Source organism: Terrapene carolina, unplaced genomic scaffold, assembly GCF_002925995.2.
Source record: "Terrapene carolina triunguis isolate 2854851 unplaced genomic scaffold, T_m_triunguis-2.0 Scaffold247, whole genome shotgun sequence".
NCBI classification, from domain to species: Eukaryota; Metazoa; Chordata; order Testudines; family Emydidae; genus Terrapene; species Terrapene triunguis.
In genome coordinates, this window is record NW_020664598.1 from 15,149,196 (window position 1) to 15,167,705 (window position 18,510).

Below are 18,510 nucleotides of genomic sequence, written 5' to 3' on the forward strand. Positions count from 1 at the left end.
CTACATGGTTTCCCTAAACCACATGCTTCTGCAAAAGTTAGGGGTGTCTGTTTCTCATAGTCTTAGCCCTTTAGAACTCGTGCGTCAGTGGAAACACTCTACTGTGTTTCTATTCAGACTTTTTTTCTCAAAAAAGTAGAAATTGATTTGCTCAGTTTGATTTATTACTTGCAACAAAGTGAGGTGTATTTTGAAAATTTTGAGATTGCAGGTGATTGAGTGTTCTCAGGCATTGCTGTCACGCTAATCATAGTGATTGGCTGCAGTCTATTTCAGGCATGATTTTGACAGATTGGGTTCATTAAATGTTTTCGGATCAGTTGTCTTTTTTTCCGATGGTTCAGGCCTGTCTGAAATCACCTGAAACACAAGCACTGATAAACCATCAGGAAGTTGCCAAGCTGAACCTGAGGGACAAAAGTAACATTTTCTTTCGGATTATTGGTAGATAGGGCTGAGAACCCTTCCGAATTGTGTTAACCCTAAAACCTTTAAGGGTCAAAACTCACTAACTCTTTAGTGTTTCTAGCCCCTTGGTTTGCAACTAGTTGTGCAATTTGAAAACAGATTTAAGTTAGGGTTACCATATTTCAGCAAGCAAAAAAGAGGACGGGAGGAGCCCCGCCCCCATCCTACCCTAGCCCCGCCCCTGCCCCTTCGACTCCCTCCCACTTCCCGCCCCCCTCAGAACTCCCAACCCTCCCCCTGCTCCTTGTCCCCTGACTGCCCCCTCCTGTGACCCCTGCTCCTAACTGCCCTCCAGAACCCCACCCCCTACCTAAGCCTCCCCGTTCCTTGTCCCCTAACTGCCCCCTCCTTAGATCCCCTCCCCACCCTAACTGTCCCCCTAGGACCCTACCTGTACCCTGACTGCCCAAAACCTTATCCACACTCCCCCCCCCCTGCTCCCTGTCTCTTGACTGCCCTCTCCAGAACCTCCCTGCCCCTTCTCCGACCCCCTGGCCCCCTTACCCTGCCACTCAGACCAACGTGCCGGGGAGGAGGAGCAGGGGGAGGAGCTCCAGACTGCCGGTGCGAACTGCTGGCTGGTGATCTGCGAATGCAGGGAGGGAGGAAGTGATCTCAGCTGCAGGGGAGAGGAGGAGGGGCTCACTCTGGCTGTCGGAGCCCCATGTAAGTGGCACCATCTGGCTGGCTGCCCTGTCAGCAGCGCGCGCTCTGCATGGGGCGGGGGGAAGTCTGGACATTTACAGATTTCCCCCCCGGGCGCTATTTTTAACTCTAAAAGCCGGACATGTCCGGGGGAATCCGGACGAATGGTAACACTATTTAAGTGGCAAAAATTAGACTTTGGTGGGGGACATTTAAATGTATGCAAACTCCTTTCTGTCCATTACAAAAGTAAAAGATAGTTTGAGGGAGAATGCCAGTTTCTCTGGTACAAAACCAAAATGGTGGATTACCAAAACTATTTCTTTAATATACTTGTTATTTCCCATCAAAACTGTTAGCAAAGCATAGCTGGCTAGGAAATACTAATCAGAGTAGTAGATACAAGTCCCACTGTTTCATGCCAGGCTCCTAAGAATGTTCTAAATTAGTATTTTGATTTGAAAAAATTGTATCTAGGGAAAAATAGAACTGTATTTGCCTATTTTAACGAAAGGCAATTGTGGTCTTATAGTGTCCAATACCTAAACAATGGATAGTAGTATAACTGATGTGAAGTTTTAAAGTAGGAGTGTGAAATATTGACATTCTGAGGTGCAGAGCAAAATTTGGGGGTCAACATACTTGGGTTCCCGCAATGAATTAGCACTTTGTCATACCCATTTAGAAGGAAAGTTGGGCTGCTGAAATAATCCTTTCTTTTGTGGCACAGCAAGACCTTTGTGACCGAGTATGCAACTAACATTAACTGTGAGACTTCATTTTCAAATGAGTTTAAGACATGACCTGAGATGCAATTTTAAAAATAACCTTCCAACAGAGCAGCGATACTCAAACCTTATAAGGTCAGGAGCAAAATTAGTGATCAGTGTTACCCAAAAGAGCCACAGTAGTGTGAATTCATTGTTTAATTTACTGTAGTACTATATTTAAACAGTATGATGGGAAATATTTAGTGATTATTTTTATATAGAATATAAGTAATACTAAAATACTTGGTCAGTCATTTTGCTGTGAGAATAATTATATGTTAATTATATATTAATATTATTATCATTATCATCAACTACAGTCAGTTAATAACATAGTAAAAGCATCCTGATTGGTTAATAATTAAATCGGTGTTTTAATATTATGAGCTGCATAGAGATACAGGAGACGCATTAAAGCACCACTTGAGGCTCATGAGCCTCAATCGGGTATCACTACAATAGAGGGTAATTTTTTTTGTACTTCTCCTTTGCCAGGAAGTGTGCGGTAAATTCTCTAGATTTGCATATAAATAAAGTTACACTAGTCATGACGTGCACACTTATGAACTCCCTGGCAAGCAAGTTTGGTCTCCCTAATGCTGTTTCTGACTACTTTGACATATATTTAACAAAAAACCTCTTGTTTTGGAGGCATAAAAGTTCATTAATAGCCAATAGGTTTACTTATCAAAGCTCAGTTTCAAATCCTAGTTGGGTCTCAACTGAAAATTAGTTTGGCCTTTTCCTTCTGTGTGGGCATGTGGCTGAATCCCAGTTTCTCAAAGATGTTTCTACTCCCCAAAAGTCTTAGGGCTCAAATAAGGTTGTAAGGTTGAAGTGCCTTGGCAAAAGTGTATGGACAAGCCCTACACAGTTTCTTGAGTTAATCTTGGTTCAGACCATCACCGAAAATCCCTTACTTGTGAGCACTAAACTTGCCCACGTGTTTTTTTTTTTAAAGACCTGTTTTTTCAATTGTATGGAATTAGGGTTATACTGAAATACTGTAAATCACCCATTTAATTTCTGTTGAATGCAGAAAGAAATTTGATGCAGAAGTAATGTGTGACTTCAGCTTGGAAAAATAAAGGAAAAAATGGACTAAAACTATACTGCAGTTGTTTGGGGAATCAGAACTGGGGCAAAATTTTTGATAAAAGCAGTTTTTGGGGTTTTTTTTGTTTTAAATCAGTGGAGAATTAGGAAGCACAATCTGTGAAATGTTTCAGGCCTCTGAGCTACTAAAATACAATTAGGGATTGTGCTAGGCACAGTATACATGTCATGAAAACACTGTACCTACCCCAAAAAAGTCTAAGGATGAAATGAGACAGGATTAAATACAGTAAATTCCTCAAGGCTTGTTAGACAGCACCTGTTTTTTCTTCCCCACTCCACTTAATCTAACCAGAAGAAAAGATGATTTATCTGAGGGACTATAACAGCTTCTTCCGAGATTTTTAAGAGGTTGATTTTCTTCAGTGCTACTCCATGATTTAACCAGAAGGTGAGGAAGTATCCTCAGACCTTTGGAGTTCCAGCAGATCACTTCTGATGCATTTCATGTAATCTGTCTTGGGACTCAGTACCAAAGTGAGTCTCATGGGGCAACATGCTCTGTTGCTACAAAGTTAAATCTTTTTTTTTTTTTTTTTTAAATAGAACTGCCATTTGGATTATTACTTCAAAAAAATCATTTCTCCAACAATGTATATTTTTTAAATTAAGGGACTTACTGTAAGTCTAATGGCTTTTCATAGAGCTCTTAAAGAATTTGCAGGTCAGTAATTGTTCTAGGTGACTACTAAGTTACAAAGCAGTTAATAAATGCCAAACAATATTAGTGCTCTAAATAAAAGTTTCCTTCACCGTTAATAAATCACCCTCTGCACTCTGACTCAGAGGGAGTGGGGAAGGAGTATTGCTTTGCAAGTCTGCCTTTCAGCTTGTGGACAGCTCCAGTAGGTCACTCTTGTAGCATCACAGAACACAGCATTGCCCAGATCCCTTTGTCTTGTAGGTTCCAGGTATTCACATGTGATTTGGACACAAAAGAAGCCTTGGTAAGAATAACAATTAAGGTTTTTGATATAGCTTCTTTCATCCAACTGGATCCTGAACTTTATTTTGTCATTTAAAATTTGATGCATGAGGAGGCAGTGGTTTTCCTCAGAAGGAAAAGTCCCAACTCCTGGGGCTTGGCCTACACTATAGAGTTGGGTCGATATAAGGCAGCTATTATGTCTGTGTACACACTACAGCCTTGCTCCTGCCGATTGCAAGTGCCCTACTACAGTGACATAATACCTCCACCAAAGGCGTAGGGCTTATGTTGGTGTAGTTAGGACGACAGTGTCCGTGTAGACACTGCGTTACTTACATCGACTCTTGGCTGTCATTCTTGTCAATTTAACGGCTCTGTGCTGGAGCTGTGAAATTGTCAAGAAAGCCAGGCTGTCACCAGGATGGGTGGGTGGCTCCAGCTAGAGCCTGGCTGCCCCCAGGCTCCCCATCCCACTCCATGCTTCCAGCCGAGCTGCTGCCTGGAGGTTCCCCGCAGGGATCTGTGGTGCTGTGAACGGAGGCTTGCTGCAGGGAGCCCTGGTATTGCCCTCCCACCCCGCTCTCAGAACCCCACAGCCGGGCTCCCGGTGGGGAGTTCCGCATCCAGAGTCCAGACAGATCCTGGGCAGCTGGGTGGGAGCAGCCCCGTTCACTGCCCCTCTTAATTCGGTGGAAGCAAATCTCGACTCTGAATCAAATTTCCATCTGTTGAGCAGAGATGGAACATCTGTAATTGGTACAGAAGATCTGAAGGAGAAAACTAACAAACTTCCCTGTTTTGTAGTTCCATTTGGTTAATCTCCAGCTAGTGTATTCTAGTATTTCGGTTGGTTTTAGTGTGCAGGTGTTGGATGGTGTTGGTGGCTTGTGGTAGACAGGAGGTCAGGCTAGATGATCTGGTGGTCCTTCTAGCCTAAAACTCTGACTCAGCTTGTTTACATATAACATCTTGTTTTCAGTCTGGAATACAAATTAATGTATTCAGAACCTACTTTACTGTTTAAAGCAAATGGTATCTTTTATTTGTGTTCTTTCCATTGTAGTAATACTTTTATGCCCACATACAAAACTAAATGTTTCTGCCCTGCAAACTTATTTTATTGTCTTTTACACTACCTAGGTGCTGCACAGTTAGAAACAAGAGCTCAGGACTCGGTCTCGGCCAGAACTTAAAAATTTGATTTCCTTGCCAAAAATTCAAACCTCCCAGTTCTGAAGAACATTTAACTGTTTTGAAATCTAAGCAAAATTGACTCAGAACATTATATGTGCAGGAAACATTTTAGTCAATGTCACTGTCAATGTAGATAGCCATAAAAGCACACTGCTAAATCCCTTTAATCTTGCCCAGATGAATTGTGACAAAACTCTCAAATGTATGAAATGAATTGATAGTATTCCAATTCCTACTCCACAGGTTTTAACATCCAAATCACAAGTGTAATTTGGTATGGCATCATGGGAATCCTGAAAGTCTACTGCCCTTGAACATATTTAAAAATTCCCTCTTAGACATGCATATATGCTACCATTACTGCCCCAATGCTTCCTTCCAACATGCAAACAGAATGGCTGCGGTTTTGGTAACTGTATTCTTTTTGGGTACAACTACACTGCACTAAAAGACCCACAGCATAGCTGCCCTGGGTCAGCTGACTCTGGCTTGGGGGACTCCGGCTTCCGGGCTATAAAATTGCAGTGTAGACATTTTGGGCTTGGGCTGGATCCCGCGCTATGAGATCCTTCGCCCTCGCAAGCTCTCAGAGCCTGGGCTCCAGTCCGAGCCCAAATATCTACACTGCAAATTTTAGCAGCGAGCCCAAGTCAGGTGACCCAGGCTCTGAGACTCTTTGTCATGGGTTGTTTTTTCGCTGTGTAGACATACCCTTTGTTCCTCTATCCAATAGTGCTTTCCCATGTGCTGGGGGCAGCAAAAGCATTATCTTCAGCTGTTGTGCATTCAATACAAAACAGATTAATCTCTCCTGCAAGCGGCCCTCTCCATAGTCACACCAGAAAAGCAACACACGTAGTAGGAATGGAGACTGAAGATACTACTGAGGGTGGAAGTACACTAGTCCCTCCCGGTCAGTGTGGAGGCATATTAAAATGGTATGGCAATATTTCCATTTTTGCTGACTATGCTCTACCTTCTCTGTATATAGAAAATTTCAGTCTCTAGTCCCACCAGTATGACACTTTTCTAAAAGTACTCTATCTTTATTAGAAAAGGGTATTATTTGAGGGATTTATTTTGCAATTTTCATAACTTGTGTTTTTCAAGTTGTCATATCGTTTCAAGGCATTTCAAGTTATCAATTCATATTTAGTTCAAATTTAATTAGTCTTAAAATAAAATGTCAAATATTTTCATATTTGTACATCCAGAAACTCCAACCTAGATTTGTCTAAGACAGTGCACTTTTCAGGTGACAAAGTTCATGCAGATTTGTAGGGATTCCTATTATAAACTCTACAAAGGATTCAGGTAGTCCTACAGAGCCTTTCAGATACTATCCAGTCCTGAAAACTGCACTGTCAGTCTTGTGTCTGTTGACCACACTTTACTTTGACCAGTTTTATTGTTCTACATAAAAATAATTAGTTTTGGTACAGAAGTGCAGTTGCTTTGTAAAGTATAAAAGACATGCATTTGGTCTTACTATTGCTTTAATGACTTCATTCTTGTTTTATTCTTACATTTAATATGCACATTTTCCAGCTGTTGTTGTACAATTAAAGGGCTTATGGTGTTAAAAACAGCATTATCTTTCAATGCCACCTGCTGTTTCCTCAAAGGGGAGCTGAACTATAGCAATACTTTTAGTTGTTGAATATTGTAACTTTCGAGTAAAATTACTCCTTATCTACTAGCATCAGAGGGGTAGCCGTGTTAGTCTGAATCTGTAAAAAGTAACAGAGGGTCCTGTGGCACCTTTAAAACTAACAGAAGTATTGGGAGCATAAGCTTGTTATCTCCATACTGATTTATACCTGCCTCTGGAGATTTCCATTACTTGCATCTGAAAAAGTGAGGTTCTTACCCACGAAAGCTTATGCTCCCAATACTTCTGTTAGTCTTAAAGGTGCCACAGGACCCTCTGTTACTCCTTATCTACTAGTTACTTCCATTGCTAAAACCAGACTGTATACAGAACACGAATAGTGTAAAGAATCTTAGCACTTTACTCACTTCCAAAATGTGTTTATTTTTGAAGTTTTGTCATGTTTATCTTCCCTAGAAGTGTGTTCTTGGTCTGATTGAGGTGGTGTGAAGTAGTAACTTACAGTAAAGCTAATATGAACCTCCTAAGTCCAATATCTCAGAAAAGTGTGTTATGAGTGTTTTCAAAAAGCACTCCATTTGGCTCTCAGCTTTTGCAGCATGTCTGTTCCATATGTTGGAAAGTAGCAGAATGTATACAGACAAGCCCAAATGGTAACTAAGGCAGGACACCAGGAAAATAAAACTACCAGTTTCTCTAACTTCTTATTCACTGTGTCTCACTACATTGGGCACACTTAACATTTTACCATTTTGAATGTTTATAGTGGAGTTCCCCGGTAGTGGCACAACTTTCATTAGAAACTAGAATCTTTCAAAATGACATTAACTCTGCCCATTGTGTTGGCACCTAGCCCACTGGGGTCTCTGGGTGCTGCAAGATAAAGATAACTTCTTATAGGCTGGGTTAATGTGAGTAAGTATGGGGAAGGCTTCATTTCTTAGAAGACAGGATTAGGAAGGTAAATAGATCAGCAGGCTGAAAACAGAATGTTTGTGCTAACTATAATAGGTAAATGGGTAAGTGAGCTAAGGGACACATCTGAACTAGCTAAGATAAAGGAAGGGAACACCCAGTGGGACAATCTGGTAATGATTGAAATAAGTTGGGAACATAAAGATGAGGTAAAGAGTAAGTTATATATGGACAGTGTTGTGGACAGAGCATGCTGTTTAGGGATTGGTTTCTACCAAGTAGCCAAGCCAATCCCATGACATGTAATACAATGTATATAGTACATGCAATGTAATGTGTAAGTGTGTATATAAAGAAAGAGATTTGCTGTGTAATTTTGCGTGTGTGGTACACCCTACAACCACCCCCTCTGCTTGAGTCTGATCAACTCAGCGTTGCAGTGCTGTATGCCAAATAAACTAACTTGAATTCCAAGACTGGAGTCCAACTGAGTTCATGGGAATCTGAGTGGAAGAGGTCTTGAGGAATCCCAACACTTTTGTGGTACACAGCAGATGCATTTTGTTGCCCTAAGGGGCATGCAGTGCACATCTTTGGGTGGCACAAGCACACTGATCTTACAGATGCTTTCCTTGGTTAATGCTGCTAGCATGTTAGAGTACGAAGGTGAGGAATGAACCTCTTCCTCAAAAAGAGGGAAGAGTGAAGTAGACCAAAGGGCAGAAAAGCTGGCTTAAAATTTTTAATCTGTTTGCTTCAGATGGGGAAAGAAATAAAAACTGTAGAATCACCTTGCCCTCATTTTCAAAATGTCTTGTGCTTTTGAAAATTGAAAACTTGGGTTTTTTAGGCATTTTGACCTAAACTTATGACTGTTTTGCATTGTGCAGAAATGCACGACAGGAATCTTTCCTTCAAGTGGAGAGACCATTCTTATAAACCAGAGCATTTGTTTTTAGGAAACCTAGTCCTTTGTGAGACTAGGTTAGACTATCCTAAGTAATACGCAGTTGGTTTTATCCTACATGTGATTAAACAATTTTATAACTCACACCTTAGATAAGCTTCTTATCTATACTGTATACAGTAAATGTTTGCTTTTTTAGTATTGAAGTAGTGTACTATAGCAAATGCAAAATTAATTTTGCTAAATTATGCTTATATTTACTAACTGTTTTAATAACTTTAGAATGTATAATAAACACTGATAAGATTCTTTCAATTGTTTGAACACACCAGTACTTAAAATAAATAAATAAATAGGCCAATGAGGATATCTCTGGTTAATCCTTTACCTAATTAACAGTCAGCTTGCAAGCTCTTACAGCATGTCGTCTGCCAACATCTTGGGAACATAACAATCAGGGTTCAGACGCAGTCACGACAGACTGTCCAAATGGCACTAAAAGATGACCTTATGGCTATGGACATAGGCAGAATTTCCATGCTCATACTGGCAGAGTATTGCTAACCCAGCTACCTGATGTAGGCATAGCACTGCAGTGGCTCCAGTAGTTCCTCTCCAGGAGAACTGAGTGACAATGGGTAACTGCTTGAGATGCACTTATTTGTGGAGTCCCAGAGGGATTCATGCCATCCCCCATTGTTTAATATCATATGTGAGATGCCACAAAGTCAGTGGCCAACAACATGACATGACACTCAGCTGTGCTTCATTCATCACTCATGCAGCCACTGCCACAGCTAAGATGTCACAGGGCCTACTAGGGATCACTGGATGAAAAGTAGCTGGTTCAAGTTGCACCAAGGCAACCGCATTGATGCTGGTTAGAAGGGGAAAATGATCTGAAGAACTAGCAAATATTGTCCCCATCTTCCATTGAAGGCATGCAACACCATTTATCAAACTGGTGCAAAATGTCAGAGAGGACCCAGACTTCTCACTAAGCTTTCATGACCAGGTGGTGTTGGTGATTTAAAATAAAAAAAGCCTTTCAACTCCAGCTCACTAGGAAATTTGTACAGCTCAGAAGAAGGGGCCTGCTCATGCTGTTTCAGTACACAAATTACAGTTGGTAGGGAAAGTTTACATTGAATATATGTACATTGCTTTAAAAATGAAGTACAAGAATGTACACATGTTAACTGTGCTGCCTGTCCTGGAGACATAGTGAGTGTTTTCCAAATACTAAACCTCAGACTCAGGTTCCACCAAATGTAGTTTGCTGAAGGTCACATAGCAATTTAGTGTCCGAATCAGAGTTAGAACTCGAGTTCTTGGCCCCTATTCACAGGCTAAACCTTTTAAACAGTTCCTCTTCTACTGGAAATAAGTGTTTGAATTTCCAAAAGAGACAAATTAATCTAGCACTCATCTCTCTATTTGGGATTTTGCATCAAGTTGATGATACTGGGAATAGGGCTAATAAGTGCCTTTTAGGAGAAATCCTACATTGTAGACCACTAAGTAATATGTGAGAGGTTATCTTTGTATTTTGAGATTAGACTTGTTGGGTGTTGGTTTGGTTTTTTTTTTTTGGGGGGGAGAGGGGGGAAGGAATAGGAAGGAGATTACCATTTATTGGGGGTAGTTTAAAGAAACATGTACAATTTACATTGAAGGCCTTCAGGAGTTTGCTTCCAAGTACAGTATGTTCCTTATTCTTAATCATCTAAGTGTGGGCCTGTGTGAAACTTATAACATGGTTTCATTTTAGCAAGGGCCTTATTTTATGTTCTCACTCAGAGATATTCATATCCTTGGTGTGACATTGATTTAAATCAGTCTTGCAAAAAGTCAACCCAATTTGAAATTGTGTGCTATTGCAGTTTTAGATTAAAATGTATGAGCTAAATTGAAAATGCTGTTTAAAACACTACTAGTCTTAAGTAATAGAGTATTTTATATGAATTTCACAAACCTGCTGAATGTAAAACAAAACAAAAACAAACTATTAACACTGTACTTACAATGATTCTATTCAATTGAGGGTTACAAGGAAAAAATATAAGCACATAACTAAATTACTTCAGTGAGAACTATGAAGTATAGAGATGAAATTTGTGTAAATTGCAATCAAATATAACATATCAACAGAACAATACTAGTCTTATAATGCAACATTTTCAACTATAATTTGAGAGCAAAAATAAGAGTGCCATTACCCAAGTTTACTTAAGGGTAAGGTGACCATATGTCCCGTTTTGGCTGGGACAGTCTCTTTTTTTTTTTTTTTTTTTAAGCCCTGTCCCAGCCATCCTGACTTTATTGCCAAAAGTGGGCATTTGTCCCATTTGTTCTTGCCAACTTGATTAGCTGGCAAGAGCAAAAGGGACAAATGCCCACTTTTTTGACAAAAGTGAGGTGTGGTATGGAGGAACATTCAGGGGGCAAGCGGAGATGCCAGCCTCACACAGGGTGGGGAGGCAGGGCTTTGGGGGGTGTGTGTGTGAGGGGAAGTTCCAGTGTACGGGTGGCAGGTTAGGGTTTGAGTGACCAGCGACATGAGGGGAGTAGTGGAAATATATGCAGAGTTCATAATCTTACATATAATTAATAAATCGTACAGATTCCCAAATTATCACAGGTGGTCTAACGACAAAGGATGTTAATGAGGCCCTGGGTCCTGTCTTTATTGGTATTGATGAATACAAAGTGTGAAACTTAGAATTTTAGGTTTTATATATGGATTTAGTGTCTGTTTAAAAAAAAATAGGAACAACTAAATGTTTCCAAGTACATAATAGCTGCTCTAGGATACAGCTGAAGCAATAATTCTGTATTCTTCTACACTTTTCTTCCATCAATATAGTTTTAGTATGAAATAAAAAAAGTATTCTTTAATTTTAAAGATGGGGGTAGTAAATAGAATTAAAGATGGAAAAGGTCTGGTAGTCTCTGAAATCCTTTTCTTTCCAGAGTAATTCTATTCACTCAGCATACTTCCTGGCACCTTGTCCAATCTAACTTTGTCACTACCAATGGGTCTTCCTTCTCTTCCCGAGGGACTCTTTTTCACAGTCTCATACCTCATTTTTAGGAAATATCTTTCCTGAATAACTTTTCCTTTCATCCCATTAGTTCTTTCACTCCACCTCCATTTCATTTTGTATTTCCACCATTAATCTGCACACTTACCATGTCCTCTTAGTATTTTAGATAAGCTATCCATAATTTGACCTTAGTCTCCACTCTCATGCACAATATGACTAAACAAAATGCAAAGTGAGTACAGTATAATTAACCACACAAGGTGCAAGGCAATCGAGATGGGTCCATTCCACTTCTAATTTTTTCTGATATAGGGTGACCAGATGAGATGATGGAAAAAATCGGGACACCGGGGGAGGCAAAAAAAAAAAAAAAAGCAGAGTGCTGCGTCGTGGGACTTATCGGGATGTCTGGTCACCCTATTCTGCTATCTCTACTCTCAGATCTGAGATTTTTGTTCTCTTTTGAGCTTCCTCTAATTTCTTTTTGGTCCTAATGTGGCTAGATGTACACAGTATTGCAAGTGTAGTTGAATCTGATATGTTAAGAAAAGGTGCTGTTGTTTCCCTTCTTGGAAACATGTTGCTTTTAGTTATTCCGTTTTATTCTACCAATGTTTATGGCTTCATGCTTTTAGAATGCCATTTTAAAAAGTCTAGAAACAAACACATCTTCCATACTGTCCTAACCTCACCCCCTCCCCACCCCACCCACCCCCCGCCGCCTTCTCCGCCAAACTATAGAATAATCACCTACTGACATGACATGACATAGGGGAAGGAAAATTGGACAGTCTTGAAAAGAAAAGAGGGGGGAAAAGTGAGACGAGTAAGTAACATTGAATTGCAGTGCGGAACAGCCTATTCATATTCCTGTAGCTTAGGACTGACCAGATGAAAACTCTGTATTGTGCTAGGTTTGGGTCCTGTACATCAAAACCATGTAGTGCCGTTCATTCATTAGCTTTGTTTCCATTTTCTAGAACATTGTGGAAGGCTGGGTAGTAAAGCCACTGTCATCCAAATTTCAGTATGTACTGTATTTTACATTATTTAAATAATAAGCTGCATTGGGTCTTGTAAAATTCATTTGGCCATTATTAATGACCTAATATATCGAAATTAGGGCAACGTACTGGTGAGCAGGTTTCTTGAGAATTTTGATGTGATGGTGGACGGTATTTCTTACTAACTTTTATCTTGTTTAATTGATTTCCCCTTCATTGTATCTTAGTAGGCTTTTTTGAAGGTGTTTATATCATTTTTGAGAATATAGGAGAACATTACTAATTCATAGAAATTGGGGAACTATAGTAACTTATTGAACTTTGCATCATAGCGAGTATGTGAACAAACAAAAAGAGAATGCGTAATGAAATAGTGTTTCATCCAATTTCTGATATCTAATGGGCTATGTTAGTAAATAGTATGTACTGTAATTCATAAAATAGTTTTAATGTGATCTTTCTGCAGCACTCTGTATCATTCAAAGTGGAGTGGCAACCATTTTTGTGTACTAGCTCAAATTCAATGTACTTCAAAACCAAAAGATTGAATATATTTAGCTATGAAACTAAGTGGCTTGTGGTTTCTAACTGAGAAATATGTACAGCATGTAAAGGAAATTTTGTGAGCAGTTTAGTGAATTGTTCAAAATAGTTCTCCAGTGAGTAATTACTAGTATGCCAGAACCCCTTCACAAGAAACTGCCGATACCAAGATGCAAACTCCTTTATTAAGTGACAAATCTTCATGTTTTTACAGGGTGCTGATAAGACTGTGAAAGGCCCAGATGGACTAACTGCCTTTGAAGCCACTGACAACCAGGCAATCAAAGCTCTTCTTCAGTGACGGATGGACTGATATAACTAATGTCTTTTCTGTGGCCTCACACTGCTGCCTGTCTGTCACTCTTTGTATCTTCCAGCTTCTTCAGCTAAATACTTTGGGGGGGGAAGGGAATTCTCAATGAATCAAACTAACTAGGGGTCTCTATCAAAAAGATAATCTGTTTGGAGAGAATGGAAATCTATATAATCAGTGTCCTTAAGGATTTGTTTCATGCACAATCTTTTTTTCCATTTCTAGTGAAAACAAACTTCTGCAGGAGGGAGAAAGAACATGCACTTAAAAATTGGTTGTATGCCTCCCTGGTTAGTTCTATTAAGTTTTGTGTTGAAAGATCAATTTAGACAAAAGTACTGTATTAAGTACTCTAAAACGCTAACTAAGAGGCAGTAGTCCAATGCTGTTAGTGTCTGCCATGATATAAAATGTAGTAATTGAGGTAGTTGGATTGCTTATCTCTTGACAGCTATATCCTTCTGCTTTAAAGCATATATTGAAATTCTGAAGACTTCTGATACTAGTTAAAGGAGCTATCTCCACCTTGACTAATCAGATGCCACACTCACCTTTTTTGACTCCTTGTAAATCAGGAAAGATCAGTTTAGGCAAGACCTTGTTCTATTCCAAAAGACCTGCCAAGGTACCTTGGTAGGATTGAACTTTGGGATTTCCCTCTCTTCCCCCCCACCCATGTGTTCTAGTCCAGAATTGACCAATCTGACCTGTAATATTTTTGGGTCTGATAAGAAATGTCTCTGCAGTTTACCCTTTTGGGTTATCAGTTGGAATTTCCTCATTTACCATCAGTGTAAACGATATAGGCACATATGGTGAAAGCTCCAGGCCCTCTGGTACGCAAGAAGAATTTCTCTGCTACCTTAAATGATTTAAACATAGTGCTGCTGGTAATTATTTAGATATTCTCACTAGAAACAAATATCAAAGTTGCTAAATGTCTTTTGCTATAGTTTCAAAAAATAGTTATATGAAGAGCTTTCTATATTCTACTGTCAGGAAAAAGAAGACTTAAATACAGTTTCACTGAAATCTGTAACTACAACTAGAGAAAAGGTAAGATATTTTTTTCCCCAATGAATTTCCTAAGATTCCTCATCAACTGGCTAAAAAAGCACTTTTTTTAATGTCATGAATTCATGGAGAGCAACAGGCTTCTTCTGAAGCTCCTGCTACATTCCTATAGCATGTATGATCCTGCAAATATATTTAAATTTAATCTGGAAGTTAACGTACCAGTAAATATTACAGCAGTAGAACTGATAACTAATGGAAGCAGATTTGAGATTGTAACAAGGGATTCCCACCCTATTCCTCCCATGAAAGTCTGAGCTTTTGATTTTCATCTTTAATTTGCATTAGACACATACCAGCTCACCCAAACAATTCACAGTACTCCATACATTATATAAAAATATATTTACCTTTTGGGATGTCAATATATGCAGCTTTCAGGCATTATGGTAACATGCAAAAAATGTGCATCATGTTTAATGCAGAGTACGTTTAAACAAAACAAGCAAATCTTATTTTGATTTCTCATGTCTGGGATTGATGTGATATCAGGAGGGTGAGCAATATAGTATTTGGTAATTATCTGGATGGCAAATATATCCTGAGACATTTTGGGTTCATATTTTAACCATGTTGCATAAATTTGAATGTACTTCAGTTATAAACAACCCTGTATTTAGAATGTAAAATGAGAACAAACCGAGTTCTATATATGCAGCATCCCCACAGGATAAAAAAATCAGGAATACAGTCATTCTGGCCAGTGAGAAACTGTAATGAGCCATTATTGATGGGTTTCTTGGATTTATGGGAGGTATGGATGGCAAAGAAGAGTGGAAAGATTAAATATGTTTTAAAAACTAATCAATCACTGAGTAACTGGTAAATGAATGAGCACATTTGACTAACTGTTTTTTATTAAGTCTTTAAATAAAGAACTCTGTAATCTATCTCTAATCAATGCTGGACTATCATCTCATTATGATAGTGTGGACTCTGAATACAAATTCTGACTTTCTGTAAGATATCGCTGAAGTAATTAGTTCTATGTTGGCATAAACTAGTCTCTATTTATGCTATTAAAATAAACTAGTCCAGAAAACTGCAATTTGAAATCTTTTTTAAAAAAATTCAAGTTTGTAGTTAGTGTCAACAAATTGTGTATCTGGCCATAACATAACCTCCTATTGTCCTTTTTCTCTTTGCCTTAGCCTCCCAGCACTCCTACCTCCTATTAAGTGATCATAATTGTAGCACTGGATCATTTGAACCTTCTTTGTACTAGTTCTTCTGGTGATACAGTGGAGGCTATTTAGCCTTTATTTCCTACAATTATGTAAACACTTGCATTTTTCTTGACCTATTTCACATTTAAAAAAAAAAAAACTGCAGACACTCTAACAAGACAAGAGTGTGTTTAATTTGATTATAATATGAATCCAAGCCACTTTGCCAGAATAGTTAAAGGATGATATTTAAATGTATGTTTTTACTAAAGAAGAAAAACTTGTTTGCTTTTTGCACTACATAAAGGGTTGTCATTTTTGTCCAGGTTTTAAGAAATATTAAACACTTTAATCTTTCTGTTTTGTGCATGGACAATAGATTTGTTCATTCACTTCCTTTTCATCACATTATGTGAGAAATTGCCTGGCTACCTGTTTCTCTCACTAGCCCTTCGATGGGTGAAATTGTCAAACTATAAATTCTTTTACGCACAGAAAACTGTAAAACAGTCAAACACAAAGGCTTAAATATCTTGTCAAAGCCAACTGGAAATGCATACATTTGGAAATCCACATCGTTTTTATTGCTCTCCCTTTCAAATTTGGGTTGAATGTTTTAAAACTAAATTGTATCTTGGATTTTACATCCTCTGCTCCTCTTCCTTATTTAAAATAAATCCTTGAGACTTAAATGGAGCTTCCTCCTCCTTTAATACAATATTGAATGCATTAATTTGTCTGTAGAAGAGGCTGGTAAGAGTGGAGTGTCCTAGTTCAAGCAATTGCAGTGTTGCATGCAAAATTTCAAAATGAACTGTCTTAATTATATTTTGTAAATGAAGAAACAATCATATCTTTCTACGCAGTGATGGAAGAAAATTAATGCTTTGTGCATTTTGATATTTAACTTCCTCTTTTCACCAGTGTAGTTATTTTGACACAGTTTGGTTTATCATTGTCATGGTTCATGGACATCAGAATGCTAAATGATACTGTATTTTTAAGTTTGTTGCAAGAATGAATGAATGAAATAAACTTGAATTGTGCTACAGAAGGATCGACAACTTTATTTCCCTACACACTCTTCCTATCTGTATTTTCTGTTAATGTCTGCTCAGACCTACATAGCTGTTTAGCTCTAGTAGTTCAGTTTAACTGGCACTGTGCAGAGTAACTTCAGCTATATTAATACAATAATGTGGACAAATCTGAAGGCTGGTTTACATGAATGCTGTAAATCGATCTAAGTTACGCTAGTTGATGTAACTTAGGTCTATTTACAGCGGTGTTTGCGCTGCACTATGTCAATGGGAGACGCTCTCCCATCGACACAGCTTCCGCCTCTCCAGGATGTGGAGTACAGACATCCACAAGAGAGTGCTCTGCCATCAACTCAGCGTCTTCACCAGACCCGCTAAATGGACACCACTGCATTGATCACGGCAGTGCCAATTTAGCTGGTAGTGTAGACATGGCCTGAGAAACCAGTTTTGCTCTTGACTGGCCACTAGTCTTAATATTAGCTACGTATGATTTCAAGCACATAAATGCTATCTCTTCTCCTACCCCCTCCCTTTCTCTCCCCAAACCAGCATCCCACCCCCCCCAAAAAAAGTTTGGGACTGAATGAACATGGAGACTCCCATAGACTTTCACTGGTCAATAAACAATTTGTCATATTGAAATTTGCTGCTTTAACGGAATGCTTGCGTTTGCACTGGCTTCAACTCTTATTTGCCTGAAAGGCAAAGAGACTCCACGTTTTGTGACAACTCAGAATTTAAGAGATTAAAAGGAATATTAATAAATACACGGAACCAGAGACTGGTATGGAAACAAAGTGCAAGTGTACTTTCCAAACTAGATCAATGCCCACTTTGAAAGAAAATGTTATTTTATTAATCCTTTGCTCCCAGAGCCTGTACTTTCCCTGTTAAGTAGTAATGCATGGTGCTAAAGGCTTGCTGTCCCTGAAATCCGTTTACTGTAGATTGCCTTCTAGAGTGGATTAAAAGGACCTTGGAGAAAACCAAACTTTTCCTGCCTCAATTGTCCTTCAGGAGTAATGCAGTTCCTTCCTTCCTCAACTTTACTGTCCAGAACATTTGAGTGAAAAGCTCATTTAAGTATAGCTGGAGTGTATGTAGATGTTGCGTATAACTTCACATTTTGTATTGATTTCTGTATCTTTATAAGAAAGCACTGATAACACAAATAATTTTAATAGTTAATACTGTTCCTTGTAGTAGGAGAAATCTAGGTCTCATTTAAATTTTGTCCAAAACAAATTCAGTTTTTAAATGCATGTATTTTAAAAGAAATAACTTATGGTACAGAGTGGTATTTCTTATAATGAAATAGAATATTGTTATAAAAATTATAAGGGACAAACTAGTATTCCAAAATGAGAAGCTTTACTTAGACTTGGATTTTTTTTGTAGTTTTCAATTTTGAAATCATAAACTTATCTGCTAATGCTGTATGCACAGCCTGCTTCTTTAAAAAGTGGTAAATACACGTAGGACACATTCACCACACATTGTTAGCATTCCAAAGCAGTTCAAATGGTGCCACTGTCACTGACAATTCATAATTGTATGGGTATGTATGCAGTCATTTGACATTCAGATGTTTATAAGATAACTTGCAGAAGCTTACCCCACGTCAGCCTATTTCCACTTGGCTAAGGAAGGCAGAACCTCATTTTCTGAATAAACATACATAGAGTACATCCAAAGAGGATAACACAAAGGGTATTTTTATGCTGGTAACTAATATCTTGAAAGGGCACTGTTAGTGGAAGTTAAT

General features: G+C 38.7%; 1 protein-coding gene across 1 annotated transcript in view; it reads left to right on the top strand.

The window, feature by feature from the left end:
* The window catches only part of MTPN (myotrophin), a 63,789-nt gene extending 47,033 nt beyond the window's left edge, over positions 1-16,756 (top strand). The window contains exon 4 of the mRNA XM_024195725.1: positions 13,364-16,756. Within this exon, the coding sequence (XP_024051493.1) occupies positions 13,364-13,450 (87 nt within the window). The 3' untranslated portion in view covers positions 13,451-16,756. The remainder of the gene's footprint in view (positions 1-13,363) is intronic.
* Positions 16,757-18,510: the final 1,754 nt, after the last annotated feature.